At 44.8% G+C, this 14,226-nt stretch overlaps 1 protein-coding gene across 1 annotated transcript in view; it reads right to left on the reverse strand.

Annotated features, from left to right (window-relative positions):
• Positions 1 to 10,993, reverse strand: part of LIN28B (lin-28 homolog B) — a 63,986-nt gene extending 52,993 nt beyond the window's left edge. The window contains exons 1-2 of the mRNA XM_054393155.1: positions 10,960 to 10,993; positions 3,895 to 4,082 (exon numbers count right to left, since the gene is read on the reverse strand). Coding sequence (XP_054249130.1) covers positions 3,895 to 4,082; positions 10,960 to 10,993 — 222 coding nt within the window. The remainder of the gene's footprint in view (positions 1 to 3,894; positions 4,083 to 10,959) is intronic.
• Between the last annotated feature and the right edge of the window lie 3,233 nt (positions 10,994 to 14,226).

Raw genomic sequence — 14,226 nt, forward strand, 5'->3', positions numbered from 1 at the left:
CATTTTTCCCTTTCTGTCAGCATCCAAAAGAAGTTGTACACATCCAAGTTGTGTGTACAATTTTGAACATGCCAAATAAAAACATATCAAAGTAACAAACACCATCCTTTCCTCCACTTTTATGAGAGCTTGAGCTCCTCTTAGTTCTTAGCAATGGAGACCTTTTTCTGTGCACCACAAAAGGTTTTGCTCAATTCTCCTCTCCAGTTCTGTTTCACCCTTTGAGAAATAGATCTTGTAAAATTTAACAGGAGCTGCTCACACACAACTATGTGCAGAATTCACATCATAAAAGAGAAGCAAGCTGTATTATTTTTTCTATTCTAACCTATTAAAAGTCCAGATAACAATACTGAGCCCAATTCAGTGAGGTGCTCATTCCCTGGATTTAACAAAGGACTGACATTGACTGCTCTTCATTTATGGTAAAACAAAAAAAAAAAAAAGGTGGACCAAGACACTGCTGCATTGGGCATGATTTGTCTTTGAGAAATTAAATCGTTTTTAGGACTTGTAATTTTTGTCTAATGCTGAATGACTCAAAGCTAGAAGTTATACCTGAATAAAGCAGAGAAAGGACACTAAGAGTGTAGATGTTCGTAAATGTCCCCAGGATAAAGCTGAAAAAAGACACTAAGAGTGTAGATGTTTGCAAACGTCCCAAATTTACATTGTACACACACAGGGATGCACACACCTATGAAGGTGGCTGATGTGTTTCCACCTTAAATAATGCCTTCAGCTCTGGGTACCTCATTACCAGAAGGGCAACAACAACCTGAAAGTAGTTCAGAGATCAATCAAAATGATTAGTGCTGAAGGAAGGATTTAAATGTAGAGTTAAAAGCTCAATACTGCTAAAAAAGCTCTGCTAAAAGCTCTGTTTCATGAACAGAACTTTCATTAGGTGAAGGGAAAGAGAAGTCCAAAGAGAAGCATTGTCCTCTAAAAATATCAATAGATACAATTAGCAAAGCACAGAGCTTAGAAAAACTGACTACAACCTGCACACAACCAAGGGGGAACTCCAAGCAGAAAGCAAAATTATTTATTGCAAGCTCAGAAGTCTAAGGTGTAATGAGCTTAAACTACGACAGGAATTTTGACTTGACATCCAGTAAATTTTTGCTCATAGCCAAATCTCATCAACTAGGCATGACCTCAGCACGCAAAGGCAAGGTAAGGGAGTCAAAGTCTTGTTGCAAGATTCAACCTAGCTTTGACAGGACTTGGGCTAAGTCTGATGGAAGCTTCTTTGCTCTGCTTTGACTATCTGACACTAGCAGCCACAAACATTGTAGGAGTGAGTGCACACTTAAATAAATGAAGAGTCCTCCAGACAGTTTTGAACAGCAATATATTGTTTCAACTGATTAACATATTTGCCTTGAAAAGGCCTTTTCACAGGACCAAGTTTTTCAGATTAATGAAACTTAACAGGAACAGGCTGCAGTCACTGTTCAGGCAACAGCCTCTCTTGTACAAGAAGCAGCACTGTTAAATAACTTGACTGCTTTAAAGACATTTTCATGCTCTGGATGCTACTGTTACCACTGGCCAGCTAACACAAAGCATACTATAAAACAATATAAATTATCTACACAACAAAACAGATGCTGCTTCTCCCCATCATATTAAACAGAACAATTCTGCTTCGGACTGACGGAAAGAAGATTTCTCTCACTGTGAAATTTATCAATCCTAGATTACATCAGAAAGAAAAAGGTGAGAAATGCCTCTTCTTTGGTGGAAGGCAGACTGCTACTATCTTCACTCAGTAAAACGTCTTAAGAAATGCTCCAAATGACTGTGATGCACAGTGCACATGCAACCAAACATGCTATTTTCCACTGTGCCATGTCCTAGCAACCTCAGGATATCAATAAATTATAGTTTATTAAAGGAGAGCCAAACATGTCTAACATTTCCTTCTCACCCCCTCCTTTAGGTGACACACATGAGTGGTGACTTCCAGATTTCTCACATAATTTATTATTCTCTCTGACCACTTTCCATTAAGGGACAGCACATCATGTCTGGTATGACTTAAATGTATCACGTTATCATGCAGCAGAGTTCAACACTTCTCTGCTTCCACAGCTCTAATATCTTTCTTTCCAAATGTGTTTTATTAACAAACGCTGCAATGCTTCAGATGTTTGCCTTCTATTATCTGAGAAGCAAAAAGAGTGATGTGTTTAAACAGAAAATGAGATGAAGAAAAAGGGTTTATGGATAAAAAAGTAAATGTACGGAACTGAAAAGAGCAATTTCATGACAGAAAATGGTACAAAGATGGGAAGAAAGTGGGGGGTAGGGAGGCAGAGGAGAAAGATTGCTTCTTCTAATTGTTAAAATTCATTCAATCCTAGAAAGAAAAAGGAAAAAGGGGGGATGGGTTGAGGTGGTGGTGTACTTCATAGGTCAGCACAAAGTAGGACATGTAAGAATTTAGTAAGTTCACTATTCTTCACTTTGCACATAATTCCAAATGCAAGCAGCTAACATCGATGTGGAAGCCCTTAAGGTGTGTGTAAGACAGCAAAGCTCAGAAACCACTCCACCGCCGCCAAGAAGCAAGGCATATAATATGCCCCAGCAGCAGCAGCCTCTCCAAGTTTCAGTCACCTTTTATTAAAGCCTCATGAAAGGTGCATTTCTTTTTAAAAGCCTGGTTAAAGTTACCACCGACTGCGGCCGGGCGGTCAAACGGAACATTAAAAGGGAATCGATATCTAATCACGGAACACGCCCGCCCCCCCCCCCCCGCCCGTCACTGCCAACGTCATAGAAAATGGACAACCACGTCACAACTGCAAATGCCTTTCTGCCTTCCTAACATGGCCCTAAGCCAACCCCAAAATGGTCTCTTTACCTCACACCACTCTTCTGTTCTCTGAGGCCAGAGAAGGAAGGTGACATTCAAAATAGCGGTGTTGGGACTGGAGAGCAAGAGAAAAACCAGAGGAGGTCTACACAAGCTCCTTCTTCACAAACCACGCTACAGACCTCGGGAATAGTGCCTTTCTCATTTTGCACGAATCTTGCCTCTGAAGCTCCTCTGAAGGCACTCCTAGCAGCTTCCCCATTCGGAAGACAAACACCGTTCATACCGCTGTGCTTAAAAATAAAACCAACGGCCACAGGCTCCTTTCTCTCCCCAGCAGCCTCCCAGAGGCTTTGGGTCTGGATCCCTTACTCAGTCCTTTTTCTTTTGGTTTGTTTTTGGTTTTTTAATCATCTAGGAAGAAATATTTAAAACCCAGCCAACCAAACCACATGCACGCCTCAGTGTGTCACCACAGGGACACTTCCAGGTCTGAGTTACTGCAAAACACCACCATAATTACGTCTTCATTTCACTAACAAATCTCAGATGAGCTTTTAAAAAAGCAATTCGATGTTTACAAGAAAAGCGTTGTAAATGGCATAAAAAAATGTTATCTGAATGAAACCCGACATCTATTTACCCCTTTCCGAGATTAATTTTAATCGGTTTCCGAGGAGAGATCTATCTGCTCATGACCAGTCTAGTAACAAATGATAAACCTTGTCCAAAAAAAGACAAAAGTATAGCACTAGAAAATAAATACAAAGCACAGGAGAGGATTCTAATCCAAGAGGAAGAGATGAAGAAGCAACATTATCCCCTTCCACAAATCCCAACCACGGGGACTAAAGCACAATCTAACAACCTTATCTACTCAAATTGGCCGCTGCCAACAAAACCACTACCTAAGGCGAGTTTTTAATTACAGATGTACCTAAATACCTCGGAAAATTAAGGCTACTACTACTCTTCACGTGAAACCGGAGTCACACTGAACTCAACCAAATTCTGGCAAGCAGAGATGGAAAAGAAAAAAAAAAAAAAAAAAAAAAAAAGAGTCTTACTTGGTGTACAAAGACATCAACCGGAGACTCCAAGGGGCTTCCTTCTCGGTTGCTCATGGAGATGAACCCGAATCCCATTCTCACATTGAACCATTTGCAATGGCCGGTTCCGTGCAAAATCTGGGATTCCTCCTCTTCTTCCTGCTCCGGCAACTTCCCGGGCTCGTCTCCACCTTTACTCGCCCCTGCTGAGGATGAGGGAAAGGCGGGGAGGGGGTGTGGGTTGAGGAGGGGGGGATGGGGGGGTGGGAGAGAAGGGGGGAGAAAAAGAAAGAAGGGGGGGGAACAAGATGCAAAGTAAAGAGTTAAATTATGGTAACATCATTTTGCCACTGTGTAAAGGAGTTACTAGAGAGAATAAAAAATCACAGAAAAAGAGCAAACTGTAAAAAAGAGCTTTTTTTCTTTCTTTTTTTTTTTCTTTTAAAATCCTAACATAAATAACCTCGTCCCCAAAATACGTAAAAAACTTTAAAATCACCGGAGGTTCCTGAGAGGAAGCAGCGTACGGAGGCTGTCCCTCTGCCCCGGGCAGCCCACGTTTCCCTCCATACGTCTATTTTTCCATTTAACTCCATCTTTCAGTCCCATTACAGCACGGAACGCGATACTTTACTTGGATATTGCTGGTTTAAGACCGATCCCATTGCTCAACAGAAATTCTCAGCCCAATTAGTCTCTCCTCGCAAGGCGCAGGACTCTGGGGGGTGGGTGGGGGCGAAGGGTGGGGGGGAATCCGGCCGAGGAGGGGTGGAGGAGAGAGAATAAGCAAAATTGGGTAGATTGCACAACTGGTTATTGCACATGCAGCGCCGAAAACACTATTTTCCAACGTGTCTCCATCCCTCCCTGGCATAAACTTTGAGTTAAAGTTGGGACAGGTGTACGGCCGTTTTCTCATCCCACCACCGCAACTGTGCTTAATCAAACAGGAACAATTCAAACAATAGCCCCCTGAAAGCTTTTCAAGTTGTGAATCGGGGTGGGCGGTACGGAACAGTTTCTGAGCTGGGTAACAATGGGTTTGGAGAAAGCCCCCTTGAGCGAGCTGCTCAAAAAGGGTAATGCAGAGTTGGGTGAAAAGGGGGGCTGGGGTGGGGAGAAAGGGGGGAGATGGCGGGGAAAGAGGGGAGGGGGAGAGCGAAAATCATAGTAAAACAATAGGGGGGGAGGAAAAAAAAAAAAAAAAAGAAAATTAACCTTCGGCCATGTTGCCCCACGGGCCCTCTGCTCCAAACTGGTGAGATGAAAACTTTCCCTGTGGATCGAGGTGGTCTTCGGCATTAACCTAACATCCTGCTTTGGAACGATCGCAAATTTAGCTCGCATGGTCTAATGTGCTTTCCCTCTTTGGATTTTTTCCCTCTTCTCTCTGGCTGCGTTTCTGGCCCCCTGTGCACACGTGACTCGCTCAATTACATGCTTTCTTGCTACTAATTTCACATCGGCTCCTTCAGGGGCTGGCAGCAGCCAGGAGCAGCCAATCGCCATTGCAACCAGGCTGACACGCCGAAAGAATTTATGAATGAACAAGACATTTCCAACACGTCTTTTTTTTTTTTTTTTTCTTCTTTTACCCCCGCCCCCCCCCCCCCATTTTTTCTTTTTTTCTTTCTTTCTTCTTTTTTTTTTTTTTTCAACAGCTAATCTGCACGCTTCTTGACGGGAAATCGAGATGACGTACTTATTCTCGGCTTTCTGCGCTCCTGTGCATGCAAAAATACGTAGGAAGATCCGCGTGCTTCGATACGTAGCCCAGAGCACAACAGATAACCTGTAGATGGGATGGTTGGGGTGATCGTGGATACCCCAACCCCACACGTAATGCAAGACCGGGCTTGATTTTTTAAAGACCTTTTCCAACCGAAACGAATCTGTGCTCACAAATGGAGCACACCCGTACGTGTAAACGTGCACTAGGTATGGAGGGAGGCATCGGTGTGCAAAATACAGGGACTAGTAAAACCCACATCGTGCCTTCTACCTGTGGAAAAAGCCACCCAGAGCCCCTGCGGAGGGAAACCTGCTGCTGCCTACATATTTGTATGCATGCGTGTGTGCGTGCACGTATGATGTGTGCTCATGTGTGTGTGCGTGTATGTGTGTCTTCATGTGAGTGTAGGTGTGTGGTGTGCGTGTATGTGCTCGCTCACGTATGTGCGTGCACGCGTGTGCGCGTTCATGTGTCCATATATGTGCATGTATGGCCTGAATATGTGTGTGTGTCCACGCGTGTACTGCCGCTGTCCGTGCTTCACGTTCCTAATGTCGTATTTAAACAAACAAACAAAAACCCCTAAAACGCTCCGGAAACGCGGTATCACCTTAATATGGCCCAGAATGCTACGGAGGTTTTAAACGTTTCAAAATATTTCTAGAGGGGAATGGGGGGGGAGGGGGCGCGGAATTGTACTTCACAGGTTTACTCCGCCATCTCTTTCCGGGGGAGGGGATGTGATTAATGACTTCCTAAATAAGAGCCCAGTTTTCAAGCCTGGTATTGGGAGTGAACCTCAATCAGCAGCGATTGTTCGCCGGGAGAGCGGGGGAGAGGGAGAGGAGGAGGAGTGACAGAGAAAAGGATTTGCTAGAGGAGGAAGGCGGGAAAAAAAAAAAAAAGGGAAAAAAAAAAAGCCGGAGGAAAAAGACAAGAGGACAAAGAGGGGGAGGAATAGCGCTGGCCGGGGGCTGCTGCTGCTGTTTTAGGTCTTGGCTACCAGCGGGAGGGGGGGATCCAATTCGGAATAGCAGTGTGTGCTGTGTAACGGGCTCGATGACAGCCGCGCACACCCCCCTAGGAAGGCACAGCCCCTTCTGCTCCTGCAGGTACATAGCTACAACCTGCTCGCCAGCCCTGCTATCACTGCAGTTGCGGCCAAACCCTTACTTTAAAGATATTAAAAGAAACATAAACCCAGTGCAAACACCCCCCCACACACACCCCGCCCGTCTCTTAGGTGCCGCGGTTCCGTTTGGTTCCCCATCTGTCCTTGTGAAGGTACAGACGGAGGTATGAAAACATCCGGTTCTGTGTCTTCTTTCCTCCCCTACTCGCATATAACCTCAGTTTACATCCAGTATTGTATAAGCGTTGCTTGTACCTTGTTCAAACCTGGGCTCAATTACTTTCTTATTAAACCCCCTTCTCCCCCTTCTCTCTTATCCTAAGGACACACACAAAACAAAAGCCAAAGCAACAACCGGTTCGGTGCAGGACCTGAATACAAGGGGTTTATGCATTTGCAAAGCACTTGCTGTTGTTTGGGAAGTGGCGTCGATCAGTCTGCCCAATTAAGGGGGACGCCTATGCCCCCACGGGCCTGTTTACTCCTTTTGTTGTCTTTCAGGAAAGCGCAAATTCCCCGGCTAGCTCCTCATTTCTGTGTGAAAGACCAAGGTGCTGGGCTTGATCCTTTGGTAGAAAGAAGCGAGGGTGGGCAAAAGGCTACGAGCTCCAAGCAGCCTGGCAAGTGGAGCAGAAGCTTTAAATCCTGAAATTCCTTTGCAGTCTTCAACCGTAAATTTCCTATAGGTTATTTCAACAGTGGAGGTCGACTTCCTACACTGACCTGCCTTACGCATTCGTGCAACATACCACTTCTTTTTTTTTTTTTTTTTTAGCTTGTAACCTCCCTTCCCCCTTTACAACAGCGATTATTTTACAATATTACATCACCAGTAATTTTATATGCTCGGATCTTATGACGGGGACGATATCTTGTGTATAATAAATGTGCGAGATTTTAACACACGCGAAAACCCAGCTGGTTTTCTGGAATGAAAAAAAAGGGGAAAAAAAAAAAAAAAGCTTACTCCACTTACTTAAAGTACCCCAAATCACTTTTCTTATTGCAGAATGACGATCTCTTTCTCTCTCCCCCCTCAAAAAAGATAAAAAGTATTCTCTTTAATCGTTTTTAAAGTCTTTATTTATTGTTGGGATGTTTTTCTGTTTTGTGTTTTTTTCTTGTGGGTTTGGGGCTTTTTGGTGGTTGTTTGAAAATTATTTTTTGTTTGATTTTTTATTTTGTTTTGGTTTTGTTTTGTCAGATTTGATTTATTTTAACAAGATTTGGTACAAAAATTCCTTAAAGGCTAGAATATTGGTTAAACAGACAGAAACGAGTTGCTGGAATTCATTAAATGGACAAAATGTTGTTAGCAAATTTCAGTTAAAAGAAAATCTGGTATCATTTCTTCGATGAATAAATTAAAAACTACAAACCTAGATCAATAAGTGAACGTAAAGATAATTTGTTGCAAAGGAATTCTTACACTGCAAAAGAAATGCACATTTTATAAAATGGAAATGTTTGGTGGGGGTGGATTTGCAAAGGGTCTTTACTGAGATTTTCAGGCCTCCAGTATTAGTGGAATTAAGGTTGGGGTCACTGGACTGGTCACTGGTGTCAGATGTTATCGACTCATTCATTTCCTGCAAGGGACATCAGCCTTTCAAGTTTTGTGGAAGGTAGAGAGAGCTGTTGCCAGCTGGGAACTCTCCGGAAAAAAAAAAAAAAAAAAAAAAGGAAGGAAAAAAAAAAAAAAAAAAACCCAACCCACGAACACCCTTCCAAAATCCATTCCCAAAGAACTGGGGGAAGGGGGAAAGCCAAGAGGATAAAGACGGGAGGAAAGCCCTACAGAACAAGCTAGTTGGTGAAAAAAACCCAAAACCCAAAACCCAAACAAACAAAAACCCAAACAAACAGTTTAATGTTAATAGTTCACATATTAAGAAAAGGAAGATATTTCTCTCCTTAGATTTTGCTATAATGCTGATTTTTGTAAAGACCGTTCTAGGAAGCAGGGAATTTTGTGGAAATGTACAGTACGCTTTCACTTGAAACTGTGTAACCAAAACCAGTGGTGTTGAATTTCCAGTTTGCCACCTTCCTAAAGCCTTTAAAGTCCCAACTCTGGCTTCTATTTGCTAAAGCAATTAAATTTTTTTTAAGACCCCCACCTCCAACAAAGCCTAAGTAAAAAGCCACGCAAACGACTGACCCGCCCGCATTTGAAACAAAACGCGTGTTTTACGCTGAGCTGGAGGTGCTGCCACTACTTCCAATTCCCAAGCCCAGCCGCCAAGCACTTGTGGCCGCCGAGGAGGCAGGAAAAGCCGGGGAGACCCCGCTGTCCCCCTCTTCACTCGCTGGGCTCCGCGGCTGCCCCATGCACGGCCCACTCTCGCCGCTGTGTGACCGGATAACGGCGCCCGTCGTGTTTCCTACGCGGTTTCTGTCGAAACCCTCTCTTCTTAACGCGGAGGGAGGAGGTCCGGGGGGTGAGTGGTGGTGGCGGGACTATTCCAGCCGCTTCCTCACGGCAGAGAGCCGCCGGGGTTTAGGGGGGCTCTGTGTGACTCCGCAACGACGCCCGGACCGAGGCGGTGCTGGCGCTCAGCCCTTCCCACCACAGCCTTTACCCAAGCTTCGGGCACCAAAAGCACCTTCCCTTTCCGCCGCCCTGAAGCGCCCGGGGCTGAAGCCCGCCGGCCGTTCCTGGCGCTCTGGGGACGGGGGCCACACGCGTTTCCAAACGCTCGTTGCCCGCCAGGCATAAGGGAGAGCGAAAGTCGAGCGGCAGTCGGGCGGGAGGGCTCTGACGATGCCCGCGGGCACGGCCCCGCCACCGTCCCTCGGAGCAGGGCTAGGCCCTCGGTCTTGTGTTCAACGCTTCCAGAAAATGCGGTTTCTTTCCAGCGGGGGATGTGGTGACACGGTGACATGTCTTCCCGCGCACTACGGAAAGCAGGGTGGGGTGGGTCCTGCACAATTATAATTTTAAATTTTTTTTTTTTTTTAAACAAAACACATCTCCGATACGGCTGCGCGCTTCCTGCGGCTGGGAACGATGAGGGATGGGATTTCCTCGACGTACATGTTTTGATAACAGTGGTTTCGCACAGAGCCCGTAACAATCCGACGGCTCTTGCCGGGAAATGCCGTTTTAAATGGCAACCTCGCGCCCCCCGCCCGCACACTTGGGCCGGAGCAAGGTTTGGGAGCCAGTATGTCCGAGGCAGGCGCCAGCCGTCGGTGGGGAGACGGGGCGGCCCCAGCCGAACCATCGGGTGGTTTCAGAACGGGGTTTAATGACACTTGGTCAAAATGAAGAGCGGCGGTGCCCGTGCCGCCAGTCCTCCCGTGGGTCAGTGCCGACGGATCGGGGTTTATGGAACTTGCGCTAAGCCCGCGTGGGATTCGAAGGCGGGCAGACGCGGGAAGCTCCCACCCGGCGAGCTCCACCGCAGGATGCGGTCTCACGTACGGTAACAGTCTCACAGGTGGGGATTTGCAACCGAAAGCCACCACTCGGCTGGCGGGTTGAAGGAGGCTCCCGCTGCAAGGAACTGCGCCGGCGGTCCGGTTTCATCGCCCCCGCTCCCTCGGTGCAGGCGTAGGACGGCAAACGGCGCGGGGGTTGCGCCTCAGGCGCCCTGTCCTAGCCCGTCCCGCACCTGGGCCGTGCGTGTCCCGCTGGGGCGCGAATCCGTCCGGGCGATGCCACAGGAGCTCCTCCCGCTCCACGGCACGCGGGGAAAACCTGACCCTTGCCAGCGCCAGCCCCGGGCTCGCCGAGCAGCTGATAGAGACCAGCGTACATGGGCCGCTTTGCCTTCCGCGGGGGCGCAGCGCCGCTCCGCGGGGGAGCTCTGCGGTCCCTGCGCCGCGCATGCGCCGCCGCGAGTGGGCACGGCCGGAGCCCCGGGGGGCTCCGGAATCAGAATGGGCTGCATGGCAGTAACGCCCAGCTGGCGCTGTGCAGGAACTGGAGGAGTTCAATATGCCTACGGCCACGGGTGGGTACGCTGTGGGCTGCCCAACACCGTTCCCGTGGACTCCTGCAACTGGCAACAGGTATCTGCCGTGGGTTACTCTAAGTAAACTGTTTGTCTTACACAACACTCAAGCGGCATCAAGCAGGAACTCTGAAGCTTGTGCACGAAATTATTTTCTCTCCCCCCTCCCCAAGAATTAAGCCGGTGGGACACAAGCGCTGCAGCACCTCAGCTTTATAGATACAAAGTCAGCCATGTAAGACGCCATAGAGAAGACTGACCTGAGCCTGAGGAGACCTTCTTGAATGACCTCATCGTCTTCTGAGGAACCTAAAATCAGAGAGCTGGAGTCAGTACTGTGTACATCATGCCCGAGTACCATACTTAATTACCTCTTCTCCAGTTTAACGGCTCATTAGAGGGCCATAAAATGCCAGGGCATTGACTCTGGGAGGTGACCTATGAACTTGCTGAGACTTACCTAGCTCATCAGAGCCACAATGAGACAACCAAGGCCAAAACTCAGCCACTGCTTTGCATCTATTAAGGCACTGCACTGCCCCTTTCATTGGCCTCTTATGAAAACTATGCAGCTGATGACAACAGAAGGAAAAGACACAGATTTGCAGGATATTGGAAAGTGTTTGTTTCCTTTATCAATATTTAATTGCAATAGGTAACCTAAGAACTAGTGAGTTGTCTTTACTATGCTTAAATTGTACACATTAAAGCCATACCTTGCCTATGACATTAAAAAAAAAAAATAAAAAAGGATTCTTCAGGATTCATTCATGGTCAAACTTGTATGTAACTTGACTCCAATTTATGAGTATCAATAGAAAAATTATTTCAGTTATGTCAGTTATAAAACTGCAGAGCAGAATATAGAATATTAAATTTTAGGTCTTGATTTGAACAAATCCAATTAGTCAGCAAAATACTGATGTGTTATCTGATGGAAACTACATGAAGAGTGGTGGCCCTTGATCTAGTTGAGCAGGGCCTGGCTAATTTTGTGTACTGCCAATAAAGATATGACACAAAAAAAGGAGGACTGCAGATGGTGAGAAATATGAAGGGGAGGACCTTGGGTTTGGAGTAAGCTGGTTACTTTGGCTGTCCAGTTTGTTTAATAAGACGACCAGATAGGAGCATGCACAAACTCACCTGCTACAGTAAGCCTGTCTTCTTGTCACCCTCTACTACCTTTTTGAAAGATCTACTTCAAGACCCATCCAAAACAGACAGGGAATTGCATTATCCTCCTGCTTAGACACAAGCCCAAGTCTCTTCTTTTTACAGAAATCTGAGATGGGTGTTTTTCCACTTTAAGGGCACATCCTGGCAGTTATCCTGCTCCGTTACTAATAAAAATGGGGCATTCCCCTAGGAGTGAGCAAAACCAGAAGAATGAGCAAGGACAAATAAAAAAAAAAATCAAACTTCTCTAACTTCTTTTCCCCTACAATCATTTATTCTGAGAACTTTCCAGCCCCAGGAACTGGAAAAGGGGATGGTACCATTTGTGTGGCAAGCTGATTCAGTTCCTCTTCTTCCACAGTAACTAAGTTTTCAGCTGGAATGGTGTGGACTTCTGCCTTGTATGAAGCCTAGCTCTGCTTTTACACCTTCTAGCACTGAAGCCCAATCTCTTGTGTCTACTGCTTTGTTCTGCCAACCTGTGGCTATGTGGCTTTTGTGTCTTTCGGATTTATTTGCATTATTTATGCAATATAATGAAATATGCAAGCATAGAGTAAAGGATCTGTTCTCTGCTTTGACATGGAGTCTGCTTCAGTTTATGAAGAGATTAAAAATAAATATTTGGAGGAGTGGTGTCAGGACTCAAAGGGGACAAAAAGTACATCTCTCAAAAATTGTAGCTGAAAATAGCAGAAGCTCAAGTTATTCCTGCTTCCACTACCACCAGTGCATAACACATTTGTAAGCATTACATATTTTAGATAAACAGATTATTAAGTGGAAAAAAGGATTTTTTAATGAAGTAGTTACTCTAAAAAGGTTTCCAATACCATACATGAGCCTTGGCAAAGGGACATAGTAGAGAACAAATTGAGCATTCCCATTTTGTGAACTCATTTAAACCACATAGTTCAAATGAGAAGCTAACTGATGTGTATTTTACTACACCCTACTGAAAGCCAGAAGAAATCAGTCCCTGACTGAAATGGAAGCAGGTTTGGGTTCTAAAATGTGCTCATGGGGAACTCTCCTTTGCCCCCTGATGCTGTACAGAAGGGGGGGGGGAATGTTGGCATTTTAGTTCTGAAACTATCTTGGCATTTATATTAACTTTTTAACTGCAAACAACTACAGAAATGCTGTTCAGGCATTTATGTACTAGACAGCAAGATGCTTTTAGTGAAAACGTTACTTGCTTTCAAAGCAATTTTTGTTTTAACTAAGCTCTCACAGCATTTGGAGGGATACTGTAACAGTAGGCTCAAAAATACTGCAACAGAAACACCATATGGAATTATTGCAGGATAGAAAACACAATGAAAAAGGTAGAACATTCTCTTCATCACGTGACTTAACAGCTTGTACAGCTTATTTTCTGAACATTTATTGGTCAGGGGTAAATAAATTTATACCTATTATAAAGGAAAGACTTCTCTTGGCTAAGCATGGCTTTGAATTTGTTAGCTTAAGCAAGTTTGCTGCCAAAAGATTCAAACCCACAATCTGCTTGCATGGAAATAAAATAGTTACATCCATAGTTACACCATTTAAATAAGTTGTAAGATTCCTTGCTAAAAAAGAAAAAAAAAAAAAAAAGAGTTATTTTTAAAAGAGAAAAATGGGGACATTAAACCTGTTTCTTTCAGTGGGAGCCAGGGAACTGATTTCTTCCCCCCAGAGTAAAACCAGCAGTATTTTAAAAACTTACTATTTGAAAGAATGTTGGATACTCTAAGTAGGATCAGAATGCAGATGAGCTAAAAAAAGCCAAAAAATCACCAACACTTTATTTTGTACCAAACAAATACAATAGTAATGCAAGGAATAGATCAAAGCTTTCTGATGTTAATCTTTTAGTTAACTCATCAGGCAGAGTGATGATGCAGATGACTGAAGGTTGCAAAGTAGATACACTTGAAAAACTGTACACAAACCAACACAGAAACAGCACAAAACATCAGCTTTTTTAATATATAGACACACACAAACAGTGGTCAAATACATTAGCTTGGAAAATGCATTTTACCATTATCAAACTTTGCTGTCTGTCTTTTAAACATCTTATCCCCAGTTACAGCTCTTGACTGCTTGTTGGAGCACTGTACATAAAACGTCATTTCAAGCATCACAGATGGGTGTTGTCTTGTACTCTGAATTAACCTGTTTGAAGAGTGTCTACATGGGTTCCCTTAATGTACAAAAAAACCCCCTAAACACCAGATTTCCTCCCAAGGTGTTTTCATTATTTTAACTGTCCTTTTTCGTTTTGTTCAGTAAAATACAGTTAGTTTGAAATGCATATATAAGAAAAATTGCAAGTTCCTGCAAAGGTCCACTCAGGTGTC

The sequence above is a fragment of the Indicator indicator genome, chromosome 27 (assembly GCF_027791375.1).
Source record: "Indicator indicator isolate 239-I01 chromosome 27, UM_Iind_1.1, whole genome shotgun sequence".
Lineage (NCBI taxonomy): Eukaryota > Metazoa > Chordata > Aves > Piciformes > Indicatoridae > Indicator > Indicator indicator.